Source organism: Eptatretus burgeri, chromosome 11, assembly GCF_056783735.1.
Source record: "Eptatretus burgeri isolate ZD-2024b chromosome 11, Ebu_testis_v1, whole genome shotgun sequence".
In the NCBI taxonomy this organism is placed as follows: domain Eukaryota; kingdom Metazoa; phylum Chordata; class Myxini; order Myxiniformes; family Myxinidae; genus Eptatretus; species Eptatretus burgeri.
This window is the reverse complement of record NC_140971.1, coordinates 42,023,070-42,039,829: the sequence shown is the minus strand read 5'-3', so window position 1 is coordinate 42,039,829 and position 16,760 is coordinate 42,023,070. Positions and strand designations below refer to the sequence as shown.

General features: G+C 42.6%; 1 protein-coding gene and 1 pseudogene across 5 annotated transcripts in view; one reads left to right on the top strand and one right to left on the bottom strand.

Moving 5' to 3' along the window:
• The window catches only part of LOC147016935 (uncharacterized), a 6,162-nt pseudogene extending 341 nt beyond the window's left edge, over positions 1-5,821 (bottom strand).
• The window catches only part of MSH3 (mutS homolog 3), a 163,047-nt gene that overhangs the window by 54,132 nt on the left and 92,155 nt on the right, over positions 1-16,760 (top strand). For 4 of the 5 annotated variants that reach the window (XR_015049253.1, XM_085846178.1, XM_085846181.1 and 1 more), the window contains exons 10-11: positions 8,789-8,873; positions 10,111-10,220. Coding sequence is in view for 4 of the 5 variants with exons in the window: in XM_085846178.1 (XP_085702304.1) it covers positions 8,789-8,873; positions 10,111-10,220 (195 nt within the window). In the remaining variant the exon portion in view is untranslated. The remainder of the gene's footprint in view (positions 1-8,788; positions 8,874-10,110; positions 10,221-16,760) is intronic. The other variant, XM_085846180.1, reaches the window with a different exon arrangement.

The window sequence follows — 16,760 nt, the reverse complement described above, 5'->3', positions numbered from 1 at the left end:
CCGATGCCACCGTCATGCTCGAGGGTCCAGTTGATGACCTCCACTGACCTTCCTCCAATTTAACAGCCGGGTTGCCTCGAAAGGCTGGACTAGCTGAGTTAGAGAAACAGCGGTCTCCACCGTGCCCCACGCGTTTGCAGAACTCGCACCAGGGCCGTGCCCTGGCCTGCAGCTCACGACCGCCACCAGTGGAGGGCATCGGGGAACCCTTCCCCTCGATCCTGCCGCCGGGCAGACGGGGGGGGGGGGCGGTCTTGACCGCAGAATCCTCCGTCTTACGACGCGACTGCGTGGCTTGCAACATTTTGCACGCCAAAAGATGTTTATCAATAAGCTTGACGCAGTCTGACAAGGAAACAGTGTCTTTATCGACAAGAAACAACGCTAAATCTTGCGGAAGCTGTTGATCGATACGGTAACGCATCAGGAGTTCTGCAACCGCTGGAGGTAACTCAACGCTGGTCCCTTCGAACCATCTGTGCAGCTGTTCCAACAAGACCCGCGAATGTTCCTCAGAGGTTTGACTGGACTGACAAGTCCAACTGAAAAAATTACGCCTATAAATACACGGGGACACCGCATAGGCATTCAAAATCTCGGCCTTCAACTTCCGGTATTCGTTTACATCCTCGGTTGCCATCCTCGCATATACCTCCTTCGCCTTTTCAGATAGATGGCTAACAAGATGGCCGACCCACAAGCTCTCATCAATGCCACCGGAAGTCAACAACTTCTCCGCCATCTCCAGGTACGTTTCTGGCCTCGTGTCTCCCGTTCAGTCCAGCAAACAAACACGAACAATTTCTGGGACTGGTGCAGCAGACACATCTGCCCGCTGTCGTTCAGTCAACATCCGCCACTCATGCTCTCTGACGCGTTCAGCCTCTGCCGCTACTCTTTCAGCGATCTGTGCGTCATGCTCCCTGAGTCGCTCAGCCTCTGCCCTGTCATTAACCTCCGCCATCGAAGATCGGAGGTTACTGTTTTCACCCCTTTGTGTTTATCACTTACGAAATCTAAAGATTTCGTAAGTATATTGATGCCTTCCGTTTCTGTTTGTTTGTTTGTTTGTAGGCACGATAACTCGAGAACGGAAGAAGCTACCAATGTCAAATTACACCACGTGATTCAGGAGGGTGATCGCTAGTGCTGATTAGATTTTGGTCAAAATCGGTCAAAGGTCAAGGTCACAGTGAGGTCAAACATAATTCCGTAAATTCATGTGGAGAAATGGAGTATTTTTGCTTCGCTCGACGTTAAGAGTTCGTTTTAACTTCGATTTTAATTTTATCTTCCGTTTTTGCGATCACTTAGGAGGCTTAAAACTCGGTTGTCGAAATTCTGGTAAAAATCGGATGTTTTGGAGACGTTTTAAGATTGTATAAAAAATATTTCACTCGCGCATCACGGGTCATCCCATGATGCAGTGCGCTTGAGCAGACGCGTCGTTGAGTTACGCTAAGGTATAATATAATTGCGTGTAGAAATGGCGATTTCTGCTTCGGTCGACGTTACGATGTTTGATGGTTTGATACAGATTCATCGTAGAAACTTCTGGTTTGTCTCGCTACCTTCTCGAGAGACAGCTTTTATAAGACAAGGTCAGAGGTCAAGTTGACGATTTCGTAAGTACCAGTCTATGACTGCTTGTTACTTACGAAATCGAAAGATTTTGTAAGTGTATTGATGACTTCCGTTTCAGTTTGTTTGTTTGTTTGTAGGCATGATAACTCGAGAACGTAAGAAGCTGCCAATGTCAAATTACACCACGTGATTCAGGAGGGTGATGGCTAACGCTGATTAGATTTTGGTCAAAATCGGTCAAATGTCAAGGTCACAGTGAGGTCAAACATCCAAAACATTTGATTTTTGATGGTTTGGTACAGAATCATCGTAGAAACTTCTGGTTTGCGTCGCTACCTTCTCTCGAGACAGCTTTTATTAGACAAGGTCAGAGGTCAAGTTGACGATTTCGTAAGTACCAGTCAATGACTGCTTGTTTGTTTGTTTGTTTGTTTGTGTTTGTAGGCACGATAACTCGAGAACGGAAGAACCTACCAATGTCAAATTACACCACGTGATTCAGGAGGGGGATGGCTAGTGCTTATTAGATTTTGGTCAAAATCTGTCAAAGGTCAAGGTCACAGTGAGGTCAAACATAATTCCGTAAATTCACGTGTAGAAATGGAGATTTTTTGCTTCGCTCTGTTACGAGTTCGTTTTAACTTCGATTTTAATTTTGTCTTCGGTTTTTGCGATCGCTTAGGACGCTTAAAACTCGGTTGTCGAAATTCTGGTAAAAATCGGATGTTTTGGAGACGTTTTAAGATTGCATAAAAAATATTTCACTCGACGCGTCACGGGTCGTCCCATGATGCAGTAGTGCGCTCGAGCAGACGCGTCGTTGAGTGACGTTAAGGTTTTGCGTGGAGAAATGGAGATTTTTGCTTCGCTCGATGTTACGAGTTCGTTTTGACTTCGATTTTAATTTTGTCTTTAGTGTTTGCGATCGCTTAGGACGCTTAAAACTCGGTTGTCGAAATTCTGGAACAGCGATGAATAACTGATATATATATATAATAAATAATAACTCTTTTATCAGATTCTTCTGAAAAGTAATACACCTATTATCTGGCATATCCTGCTGGTACTGAATCACTTTTTTAAAAAAAATAAAAACAAAAAAATGGAATTTTTATAAGAAATCTCGTTTTTGTCTGGGACTCATTATCTGCAAACCACAATGAATTCAGAATTCAAGCTCCCCTTGGGCTTCTGACTGATTCATACTTTTATGAGACAAGGTCAGAGGTCAAGTTGACGATTTCGTAAGTACCAGTCAATGACTGTTTGTTTGTTTGTTTGTAGGCACGATAACTCGAGAACGGAAGTAGCTACCAATGTCAAATTACACCACGTGATTCAGGAGGGCGATGGCTCGTGCTTGTTTGATTTTGGTCAAAATCGGTTAAAGGTCAAGGTCACTGAGGTCAAACATAATTCCGTAAATTCACGTGGAGAAATGGAGTATTTTTGCTTCACTCGACGTGACGAGTTCGTTTTAACTGCGATTTTAATTTTGTCTTCGGTTTTTGCGATCGCTTAGGACGCTTAAAACTCGGTTGTCGAAATTCTGGTAAAAATCGGATGTTTTGGAGACGTTTTAAGATTGTATAAAAAATATTTCACTCGACGCATCACGGGTCGTCCCATGATGCAGTGCGCTCGAGCGGACGCGTCGTTGAGTTACGTTAAGGTATAATTGCGTGGAGAAATGGAGATTTTTGCTTTGTTCGACGTTATAATTTTTGATGGTTTGATACAGAATCATCGTTGGAACTTCTGGTTTGCGTCGCTACCTTCTCTAGAGACAGCTTTTATTAGACAAGGTCAGAGGTCAAGTTGACGATTTCGGAAGTACCAGTCTATGACTGCTTGTTTGTTTGTTTGTAGGCACGATAACTCGAGAACGGAAGAAGCCACCAATGTCAAATTACACCACGTGATTCAGGAGGGTTATGGCTTGTGCTGATTAGATTTTGGTCCAAATCGGTCAAAGGTCAAGGTCACAGTGAGGTCAAACATTCGATTTATGATGGTTTGGTGCAGAATCATCGTAGAAACTTCTGGTTTGCGTCGCTACCTTCTCTAGAGACAGCTTTTATTCGACAAGGTCAGAGGTCAAGTTGATTTCATAAGTACCAGTCTATGACTGCTTGTTACGTACGAAATCCAAAGATTTCGTTGGTATATTGATGACTTCCGTTTCTGTTTGTTTGTTTGTTTGTTTGTTTGTAGGCACGATAACTCGAGAACGAAAGAAGCTACCAATGTCAAATTACACCACGTGATTCAGGAGGGTGATGGCTAGTGCTGATTAGATTTTGGTCAAAATCGGTCAAAGGTCAAGGTCACAGTGAGGTCAAACATAATTCCGTAAATTCATGTGGAGAAATGGAGTATTTTTGCTTCCCTCGACGTTACGAGTTCGTTTTAACTTCGATTTTAACTTTGTCTTCGGTTTTTGCGATTGCTTCGGACGCTTAAAACTCGGTTGTCGAAATTCTGGTAAAAATCGGATGTTTTGGAGACGTTTTAAGAGTGTATAAAAAAATATTTCATTCGACGCGTCACGGGTCGTCCCATGATGCAGTGCGCTTGAGCAGACGCGTCGTTGAGTTACGTTAAGGTATAATTGCGTGGAGAAATGGAGTTTTTTGCTTCGGTCGACTTTACGATTTTTGATGGTTTGATACAGAATCATCGTAAAAACCTCTGGTTTGCGTCGCTACCTTCTCGAGAGGCAGCTTTTATTCGACAAGGTCAGAGGTCAAGTTGACGATTTCGTAAGTACCAGTCTATGACTGCTTGTTTGTTTGTTTGTTTGTAGGCACGATAACTCGAGAACGGAAGGAGCTGCCAATGTCAAATTACACCACGTGATTCAGGAGCGTGATGGCTCGTGCTGATTAGATTTTGGTCAAGGTCACAGTGAGGTCAATATTCAATTTTTGATGGTTTAGTGCAGATAACTCAAGAACAGAAGAAGCTACCAATGTCAAATTACACCACGTGATTCAGGAGGGTGATGGCTAGCGCTGATTAGATTTTTTGGTCAAAATCGGTCAAAGGTCAAGGTCACAGTGAGGTCAAATATTCGATTTTTGATGGTTTGAAACAGAATCATCGTAGAAACTTCTGGTTTGCTTCGCTACCTTCTCGAGAGACAGCTTTTATTAGACAAGGTCAGAGGTTAAGTTGACGATTTCGTAAGTACCAGTCTATGACTGCTTGTTTATTTGTTTGTTTGTGAACAGTATTACGGAAAAACTCCTCGACGGATATCGACAAAACTTGGTGGGGGGGGGTAGGTATGGTCCAAGAATCATGCCATTAGATTTTGGACTTTGTCACCCCCCCCCAAAAAAAATTGTTGGAGAATTTTTTTTTTTTGCATTTCTACATGTTTTAAGTGATTTCCAACCCCCCCCCCCAAAAAAAAATTTCGAGAATTTTTTTTTTTGCATTTCTACATGTTTTAAGTGATTTCCACCCCCCCCCAAAAAAAAATTGTTGGAGAAAAAAAAATTTTTGCAACTTTTTTTTCAACAAAATTTCGATTTCTTTTTTTTGCATTTCTACATGTTTTAAGTGATTTCCAACCCCCCCCCCTCCAAAAAAATGTAGAAAAGAACTGGAACTCTGTCAGCACTGTCGACATATTTAATGAATAAGATATAAGGTTCACTTGAGTGACCCAGCAGTATTGGCGGCGGAGGTTTTGCACTCTCCCGAGTGCTCCCCTTCTCGTTCTACCTGAGTCGCTCAACCTCTGCCCTGTCATTCTCCCTGAGTCGCTCAGCCTCTGCCCTGTCACTCTCCCTGTTATACATGCCGAGTTGTTGAACCGGGGTCAGCCCAGACCAGAAGGTCGAACGCATGCATTTAGTCATGATGGGATTGCTCCCTAACATATCGGGTTCAGTGACCGGGTCAAGGCTGATTGCGTCACTCACATCGACGCCCACGTGACTGTCAACATGATCAGGTTGATCTCTCACTTCTCCAGCCGACATGGTTTGGCTACGAGTTATCATACGACAAGAGCACAAAACACTAAGTCTAAAAGGAGGCTGGGTCGAAATATTTCAGCAATATCTTTCACCACTTGGGATGGGGCAATTCACACAGGGGAGGCAAACAATATTGGGGTGATACACGTAATTCGCACACAATGCTCTGTTGGGGAAATACGACACGAAATACCTAATATCACCACCGCACATCAAATTGCCAATGAGAAAATACAACGTACAAATAACTCCCGTTTTTTTTTTTTTTTTTTAATTGCTGGCCGATGACCAGCATAAACACTAGATAGCGTCCGCTGGTGAGAAAATCCCTCCAAAATGGCGTCCGCTGCTGAGAACGTTCCTCCAAGATGGCGTCCTATGGTGAGAAAATCCCTCCAAGATGGCATCCGCCGGTGAGAAGGTTCCTCCACGATGGCGTCCGCTGGTGAGGGAACGATGATCAGATGAAGGAAGATAGCGACCCACTGTGGAATTTCTGTCTCAGTTCGAATGTCTCTTACTTGAATGAATCCCGGATGAGCCACCCATTTGTCGTGATCCCGCCTGTTTAATATCTTCCAGCACGAAATACTGACGTTAATGTCCGAGTTTCAAGCAGTCCACGTGTAGACAAAGAGAACACACAACACTTTCCACTGTGTTTCAGATCGACCTCCAGGGGTAGGCACGATCTTTTATTGGCTCGGTCTCCAAAAGGCTGGTAACAGAATTGAATACACAGCACAAAATCTGCCAGAACTCTTGGCAACAAGAAAGTTCCAAAACACAAACTGCACAGCTCCGCTTACGATAAAAAAATGCTTCTATACACTGCCCTCGAGCTCGGTTTGCATGTTACCATCTTCAATTCCAATAGAAGACATGTAATTGCTCTTTTATGGAAAGATGTTTTTTTGAGTTTTTTGTTTATCCTGAAAAATAGTCGGTTGTGAACACTGTCATGTTAAAAGACTGCCCTTTAAAACGCTACTCAAATTGTCCTTTGAATGGGGACAGACAAATGCACAGATACACACTGTGTTTTGCAGAGGTCGATGTGCTGAGGGACTGTCTTTGCCCCATTAGTTGGACAGCCCACAATCAAAATCTTTTCGTCACCCACAAGCAGCCACCCAAATTACACCCTTGGCAAAAATGCTACAATTAGAACTATAGTATATGAGAGTTGTACTCTCATATACTACAGTTGGTATTGGGTCCAACCACAGTTGTCTGCAGAGAATTATGACAGGTAATGGGCAGCATCGGCAGCATTTTTGCCTTGGCCAGCATAGGTCGCAGCGCCTTAGGATGCGGGTGTTGGTCCATGGTCCATTGTAATTGAATTATCCCAGGTACATAAACACAAATTATTATGGACTAGCAATTACCACCCGTTGCTTTGCTGATGAGAGAGAGAGAGAGATAGAGATAGAGATAGAGATAGAGATAGAGATAGAGATAGAGATAGAGATAGAGATAGAGATAGAGATATAGATAGATAGAGAGAAAGAGAGGACGTGTGTTGGAGCGTTAATTACGATTTATACTGTCTCATCAAAATGATTCTGGGTAGAATTACAGTGAAGATAGAAACAAAATAATGTCTGAAATCCATTTTATACCGGTCATACAAAAAATACCACCCAGAGACAAACGCCACCCAGACATGTCCGGAGACGTAGATGGTCGTGTGGGAGGGTGCTGCACTGTCTTAGAAGGGGATGGAGCGAGGATGTGAGAGACTGATATATATGTATGTGTATATATATATATATATATATATATATATATATATATATATATATATATATATATATATATATATATATATATATATACATATATATATATATACATATATATATATATACATATATATATATATATATATATATATATATATATATATATATATATATATATATATATATATATATATATATATATATATATATATATATATATATATATATATATATATATATACAGTGCTTATAGAGTCTATTTCCAAATTTTCAACTTTTGTTGCCTTGTCACCTGGAATTAAATTGCATTAAATCAGACTTTTTCCACCTTTATTTACACATCGTAACCCATAACTTCCAAGTGAAAAACAAATTCTACAAATTTCAGAAAATTAATTAAAATACAAAACTAGAATATGCTGGTTGGATAACTGTGCACCCCCCTCATAATAGCAATTGTAAATTAGCTCAGGTGCTAAAGATCGCCTTACCCTCCTTTGGCGGAAGGGGAGATGCTAAAGATCGCCTCAACTTCCTGTTGGGGGTGTTCGGGATGCTAACGATTGCCTTATCCTCTTATTGCGGTGTGGGGGTGGGGGTGGTGGAATGCTGAAGATCGTGTTACCCTCCTGTGAAGATCAATGACAGTCAATGCTTACTTCAAAAACGAACAGCATTTCATGACAACTGATTGTCATAACAGGAAGAGTCAATGAAAAGTCGGTGTCTGCTATATATATACATGCAACGGTGGACTTTGGACATTATGATGCTTTCATTCAAATATGCAATGTTTGACAAATCTGTTCCCCTTATTGCTAATCCTCAGGAAAAATCTCATTTCTTGGACTGTATTATTTATTGCTGTATTGTTGAAGCAACACTGAGTCAGGAGAATAGCGGGGATGAAGAAGGTGGATATACGAACTGAGGGAGGAAATTGATGAGGATGAGCTTTACAGGGGAATTGGTAAAGAGCCAATTGATATGAGCTGGGCACCTGATGTGGATGGAGGAAGAGAGCATGACAAAGAAAGCAAATGGGTTGAGGGAGCAAGGTTGGAAGAACAGAGGTACACCTTGGCTGAGATGGGAAGATTGTGTGAGGACAGATGTAAGTAAGATGGGAGTGGCAGGAGAGTGGAAAGAGCTGGCTGTGGATAGAGGGACGTGGAGAGAAGTATTGTACAAAAGGTGGGGCAGCGGCAACTTGATACCATTAGGTCTCATCCCCTATAAAGGAAAATGATGTAGCAGAAGAAGAAGAATAAATTACCTTTGACTTGCCATCAAAGTACAGAGTAAGTTTTCTCAGACAATATTGGCTGTGGAGTATCACAATGAACATTGAATAATTGTCCAGTCCATGCCTCTGTTGTTTTCTAAGGGTACATCCTCTGTTTAAAAAAAATGCAGTAATTACCTCCATCGTGCTATAACTCTGATTGATGCTTAATTTATTGGCAGAAGCTTTCAGAAGATCTCAATGGCAGGTGAGCATTTGCTCCTCAGTGGAACCACCCTCAGGAACCTGGAAATCTTTCAGAACCAGGTGAGTAGCCTTGCTTTTATGGTTTTGTAATCGCAATAAAATGCTGCGATGATGATTCTTTGTTAACCCAAATGGCATTTTCAGGAGATATTGAGACAAACATTGAGGTGATGACCATTTAGAGACTGCCTTGTTTGGCTGACAATGGATTCACAATATGGTGTGTTTGCTGTGTGACTTGATCTTCTGTTTCATTTTGATGATATGAGTTTTAACCTTTCCTCGAAACTCTATGGATAGTGTTTTTTTAATACTACCATGGACTTGAACTTGATTCAAATGTCTTTGATTGACATTATGTTTTTTTTCCTCTGTAAAATCAAACAAAGCACCAAAAAAAAGTTTATTTTGGTTGACATAAAATTCTCTAAATGCGCGCACACACACACACACACACACACACACACACACACACACACACACACACACACACACACACACACACACACACACACACACACACACACACACACACACACACACACACACACACACACACACACACACACACACACACACCATTATGACATCATCTTAATGTGCATACATGTATTAGTGTCTGACGTGTTGAGACGTTCGAACGGGCCAAATAGATTTCGCCCCATTCTGAAATATTTCTCCATTGTGTTCAATTATTTTTCATGACCATAATAGGTATCAACATAACATCCCTCTTGCAGTAATTGACATGTGGGAATGTGGTGGGCTTGGAGTGGGGGTGGGGTGGGATGGGGGGGAGGGAGGGAGTGGACGTTGATGCTGTAAGGTGTGAAGGAGGATTAAAAAAAAAAATTGATTAATTACTTAATTATTATCGATTTTATTCACGACTTATTTATTTTCTTTCTCATCTGGACAATATCTCAGGCACCTTTTGAGCTCGGAAGCTGATATTTGGACAGGACAGTGGACAAGTGATTTAGCTATGAAGGGGTTTTTTGATTTATTGATAATCAATTAATCAATTAATTATTCATTTTTCGATTAATTACTTAATTTTCAAAAAGTTACAGATTCGGATGAAACAGTCGTTGTTTTCGTATGCTGCAGTATCTTTGATGCAAGTACTTTCTTCTGGTAGTGAAAAAAAGCTCGGAAATCAATGAATGATTTGCTTGTAGCAAATTGTGTAATCTTCAGTCTCAAAGCAATTTATAAAGGTGGGGATAGCTTACTCCTTGTAAGTGGTTGAGCTGGGACATGTGTGCTCAATATTTTCTTCAAACGTGCAATACAGACGGACCGTAAGTTGAAGGGAAGCTTGCTCTGGGCCATGGATCACACACGCACACCCTTTGGCCGTCGTCTGCTCCGCCACTGGCTTGCTCAACCTCTGACCTCTATCAGGTCAGTTTTTAATGCTTATTTCTCTTTTTACCTCTGCTACCGAAGATGGGTAGAGGTTATGTTTTCTCCTTTGTCTATCTGTTTATTTGTCTGTCTATTTGTTTGTCTATGATAAGGATATCTCAAAAAATTGTGGACGGCTTCGGGCAAAATTTGGTGGACAAGGTGGGTGTGTGACGAGGGCAAAATGATTAGATTTTGGTGAATATCCGGATCTTCACCAGTGAGAGATGCTGCCAAAAACGATATATGGCACAATATCTCAAAAAATGTGGATGAGTTTTGACAAAAGTTGGTGGATGAGTTTGTTAGGTGACAAGAACAAGCCAATTCGATTATGGTTCAGGTCCGGATCCAGATCTGACCTATGAGTGGGACACAAAGCGTAAACTGTACAGCCTGGTGGAGGTATGCGCTCTACCGAGTGCTGTTCTAGTTTGTATTGTTTTCTACCTTCATATTGCCACCCTGACTTTGAATATTTCTACAGAATAGAAGGCCATCCTGATGTTTTCCTGCCTCAAAGAATCTTATCCTGAGGTTATTTACATTAGTAATGGCACCTTGAGGTTTATCGGTGTATGTTCAAATTAACTTTGCCAATTTTTCATTCTGGGCGGGGTGGGGTTATGGGTGAAATCCTGGGAAGGGGTAGGGTGGCTGGGGGGGGGATGGCTAGGAGGAGTGGGGTGAGGTGAGGTGGGTGATGCTGGGAGGGGGAGATGCTGGGACAGAGAGGGAGGAGGAGGAGGAGGAGGAGATTGGAACTATACTCTGTGCAGAGCGTTGGTGCTGCTGAAGCAGTCTCCTTGGCTATTGGGCACAATCCTGGATGGGTCGCCACTCCGACACAGTATACAAGCATGCTGGCACTCATTTTGCCGACCTCGGAAGGATGACAGGCCGAGTTAACCCCACCTGGTATTAATTCAATAGATGAGTGGGATTTGAATTCAGGACCCTAGGATCCAAAGCCTGCCACCCTAACCATTAAGCCAACACCAGGCATACAGAGTGCGGTGAGAGTGGATATGCTGGGAGGGCTGTGTTGAGGGAGGAGATGCTGGGAGGGCTGTGTTGAGGGAGGAGATGCTGGGAGGGCTGTGTTGAAGGAGGAGTTGCTGGGAGGGGATGGGGTTAGGGGGAGATTCTGGGGGTGGGGTAAGGTTGGAGGTCATGCTTAAGAGTGGACATGAAGTGGAAGAATGCTGAAGAGGGGGACATATGGAAGAGTTGGGATTGGAAGGATGTGGGGTATTTTAGGAGAAGTGGGGTAGGGGACTGACACGGAGGAGTTTGACACCGTTAAAGGAGATGAAGAGGAATTGATTGTCATGAGCAGACAACCTCTGCAAGCTGGACTTATCAAGATTCCCAATCTGGACATATAGAGACAGATATCATGGGAGAGGTGGAAACAATTATTGTTGAAGGCACAGAGGAAAGTGGTGCTGGAGGTACGGGACGAGGGTTGACGGACAAAGCGTTTGTTGTCGCATGCATGTTGTCGTCTTATTACATAGATGTTGCAACACATGTATTTTATTGAAGTTATTGAAAACTTCATATGGTCTGACATTCCAAGTGTAGCATGTTTGAATTTTCCAGTCGTACACATCCTGCTGTTGTTTCCTGAGAACATGCCATGCATTTCAAAACAAGTGTTTTCGTGCATTGATTGTCATTATGTGCACATAGTGGATGTTTTCACAAATGTTAGTGAGAGATAATGGTGGATGACAATGACGAGATAAATCCACAAGGGGCGTGGAATGCAGGGAGCTTTATCCTGAGTGTGGTATAACGTTCTTTGTAAGGGTTAGCACAGTTTTGCCCCCATCATGTTCGTATCAATGCAGCAGGTATGTGACGTGTTTGATTCAACTGATTCAACTTCCTGATTCAACTGCTGTCTATTCTATTATTAATAAGTTAGAATGTTTAAACAGCTTGGTAAAACCTATATGTAAGAGGCAGAAATTGCACATTTTATTTTTCAAATTTGAGGCTGTCTCTCCTTCCCTTTCTTGGCCATGTTTCATGCAAAAACTGTATGCTAGCTTATGATCTACCCCATTCATTCGACAAGTGTATAACCAAAGAATAATCGTGTTTTGCTTGTTTTTAAAGTGCATGAAGAGAAGATTAAAAAAAACAATGTTTGGGCCAAACCTGCCTTCTAATTTGGAACTTAGTTACACAAGGCACGCACTTTAGATGACATGGACATTTGTCAAAAGTTCAGATGGGCCAAGGAAAGACCTTCATAATGCAAGGTCTTTCCTTGGCCAGGCTGAACTTTTGATAACCTACAAGGTCTTCATCCACAGATAACCTACAAGACAAGGCCTACAACCCTCTCACCTCCTCTCCCTCACCCATTTTCATTTGTTAGTTGTTGGGTGATTCGTTCCTTTTCTGTTTCATCCCTGCTTCCCACTTCCTCTTTTTCCTATGTTTCGTTCAGCTTGTGTGCATAAAAAGATTTAAACACTTATCCCAATGTGTCATTCTCCATCCTCTTGATTTCACTCTGACTTCTACTCTGCTCTTGGTGTTTCCTTCTTTTCATTTTGTTCCCTTCCATTCTGCTTTCGCTCTTCCACGAGCCTCGATCATGTATACAGCAAAAAAAGTATGCCAAATGCCCTATCTAATGTTGCACCATGATTCATTACGAGAGGAAAATCATCAAAATTACACAGATTTATCCTGAAATTAAATGTTTTAAACACGTTCTAAATACCTTTGTGCTCTTAGTCGGAGGGCACGAAAGCTGTGATGCCCAGTCACTCTGGCCACATTCTGTCACTACAGTATGAGTATTCTCATGGAAAAGATTCCGCTGTTCTGTTATAAACATAATATGCTGCCGTGCCAGACCTCAACGAATGATCTGCTGGAAGATCAGTGAACATAAATGTATGTAATAATCATGATCATCATTATCAGTCTCCATGAGAAGTTTTGCCATCTCATCTGTATTTGTACGTACCGTTTTTGAAGGGTAATGACCAGGAGCAAAAAAAGAAACAACACACGTGGTACTCAGCACACGATATTCCATCAGCAATGACGTAATACCAATGTCAATTCACCACTAAAATAGTCCTACCAGATAGCTCGTACCTGGCATAGGGGATTCAACATCTTGGCCCACTGCCTGCTACAAGTTTTCTCATCACATGGGGTTTCCCCAGCAATGGATAATAAATAAAGTTAGATTTGCTTGTAGAAGGGTAAAATTTCAAAATCAAGTATCGACACATGCATACTTGGCTTGCATATGGGAGTGGTGTATACTATAAGAGTTCGCAGCCAACGTGTTAAAGATCGTTAAACAAGCCAGAAGTTTAGCGCTACCGAAGCAGTCTTATACATCATCTTATATACTGTCATAAGATGAGGTTGAGTCACAGTTGAGGATATGGAGGCTTTATTGATCACCATAGATGAACATTGCCATATGGCAACTTCTTCTTCACCCCCAACATTACACTATCTCACATGTCATGCCCTCTAATGCTATATATCGACATATTGCATAGTTCTTGGAAGTATTATGAAGGTGATGTGTTTTACTTGTCACACACGCTTTCATCTATCTATTAGTCCAGCAGTGTGTGTGTGTGTGTGTGTGTGTGTGTGTGTGTGTGTGTGTGTGTGTGTGTGTGTGTGTGTGTGTGTGTGTGTGTGTGTGTGTGTGTGTGTCCGCTGTTTCTCGACAACCATTGGTCCGATCTAATTGAAACTTGCTAGATATATTGCTGGGGACCTGTGGATGTGCCTTTTCAAGGTTTGATATTAATCGGACAAGTGCTTCCCAACTTATGGCCATTTATTTACCAAACCAACGACAAGACACGTTGCGTGGGCGTGGCCGATGGGGAAGGGAAGCTCAGCCGCGTTCGCCATTACAGGTTACAATGTACGGACTTCCGGAGAGTGATGACTTTGTGTATTCTAATAATTTCTCGATTTCTTATACACATTTATAGATAAACACAATGCCCCAAGTTATGATCGTTTTCATATTAGACGGTGCATAAATTTAGGTAACATCAGAGTGCTGGTATGCTCCGAAACAGGAAGTAAATTTTTTTCTCTCTCTTCTCTTCTCTTTTTGTTTTTCCTTGCCACGACATTGCAAAAAAGTAAAATACGTTGGCGCTAATCGAATAATTGGGTAGTAAAACTAAATTGCGAATAATCGTAATTCCGAATAATATGCGAACTTCCGGGCCATGCACGTACGGCCACGCGAGAGCAAAGAAACGGCCTGTGTGGTTGTTGTTTGTTGCTCGCGGTTTGAATACTTATTTATTTATTTATTTATTTATTTTTTTTACGGGCACGTACTAGTACAACAAAATGTGACAAAAGTCGAGGGGTGTGAATACTGTTACGTCTGAGGGGGGGTATGCATTCAAAGGGTAATTAGGATGTTTAATTAGGTATGCCATGCTGTTTGAGTTGTACCAGGATCTCGATGTAATAAGTAGCAATTCAGTGGTGATAAGTTGTCCAGTAAATGTCCATTTCTTCAAGGGGGAAATGATAATTGTCACGTAATTAGATAGGGATACGGGTTAGGGTAAGGGTGTCTGCGTAAACCCTGTTAGTATTCCCTGGAGGCTTGCCGTGATGTCACAGGACAGTGCTGCGGATGGCTCCGCCCCGTGATCACGATTGGCGGAAGGCGACGGCGGAGGGCCAATAAAACGGCTCGATTGGAAGAGACGAGGACTCGAGGATAAAAAGGTTCTGTTCGGGAAAACGAAGGGAGGAAGAAGATCGGTAAAGAAAAACCGTTTTGGTGGAGGCTGTTGTGCTGGGAGCGTGCTGTTTGTTGGGCTGATTCGATCCTGGATTAGATCGTGTCTCGTGGCCTTGCTGTGCCTCGTGCCTCACCTTGGTTGGCTCTGGGGTTCTGCTGGCTCGGAGTACGGGGTCGAACGGCGGGCGGACCTGCCTCCCTCTCCTGCTCGCAACTCGGCGCCAGAACTGGTTCCCTGGCGGCTGTGAGCGGACTTGGGCCAGGACCAGGAGGTCGATAGCACCACGGTGTCTCCTGCCCCTGACGAGCGCAACGCCAGCTCGTCCGACGCCAATCCAGGGACTGTTGCGTTTACACCACGGGCCAGCCTGACCACCAGGACCAGCTATGTTGTGTGTGTGTGTGTGTGTGTGTGTGTGTGTGTGTGTGTGTGTGTGTGTGTGTGTGTGTGTGTGTGTGTGTACCTGGCGCCTTAGAGGGTTTGAGATTGGTATATCCATTTGAATTGTTTGTGTTTTCCCCACGCCCAAACCCACACCACCATCCCGTCGAATTGCCCCGGATCCCTCTTCTTGCCGAGTCTTGTTATTTCTGGTTAGAGAAATAAACGTTATCAACTCGGTGAAAAGCGACTCGTGCCACCTTCCTCGTCCCGTTTGCGGTAGAGCGATTAGAACCGCCGTCTTTGGGTTATAAAAATAAACCGCCTCTATCGTTTCGGCTCATTCTACGTTGGCGGGACTGTTCAAGTCCCGTGGACGTCACAATACTTTCTGAAGGCATTGTCAATTATTATCAAGTTAACTGTTCTAAACTGGCTCCAAGGGACTTGATGATCATTATGATAGTTCTTTATTAAAATGTCAGATTTATTCTCTGCAAGTGGGGTATATACAACATCAGATCTTTAGTGTCTTACATATAAGTAACTGTTTGGATTGATGACTGTCAGATGCCTTACAGTCTGCCACAATCAAATTGTCTTATTTCTATCAAGCAAGGTCTGCCACAATAAAATTATCTTATGTACAAGTAGCAATTAAGCTGAAAATATGATTTAACTGCAGTAGCTTAAAATTTACCAAAAAGCCAAAGTGGCTTCACCTCTTAATTTAACTGCATGCAACCAGAGTAGGATGGAACACATTTAATTTTTCATATTTATGAAATCACCCATGTCTTTCTTCTTGTCCTGCTGCTTCTTTGCTCAATTTAGCTTTAACATGGCTGTGAATCAAATGTAACATTCATGCTGATATGCAGTATTTGGTGTTATAGGAAGCACAAATTGAGAACTGGGCTGTATATTGTACCTGTCAGTGGAAAAAAAAGTGCATAGTGACTGGTGAGTGAGGAAATATTTTGAGATTGGAAATATTGACCGACATACTGGCTTGTCTCATGAGTCTGTACAAACTGATCTAATTGCTATTCATAACAAACTGCAGGTTCAATGTTAAGCCATGCCATGGATCCTGCATGGCACTCGAGACTCAATCAATATGCAGTGCCTAAATTTTATGGGTTTTTCTCTATTCATCCTTTTATTATGAACTCGCAAATACCATCCACCACTTCGCTGATGGGAATACAAACAGTGGAGGGAGAGAGTGGGAGAAAGAGAAGCAAGCAAGGAAGGAAGGGAGGGAGGGAGAGCAAGGAAGGGGGGGGGGAGAGCAAGGAAAGTGGGGGGAGTCATGCCTCAACACGTGTTGTTATTCACACTGGGGGGTGAGAGCGGGAGAAAGAGATGGAGGGTGGGG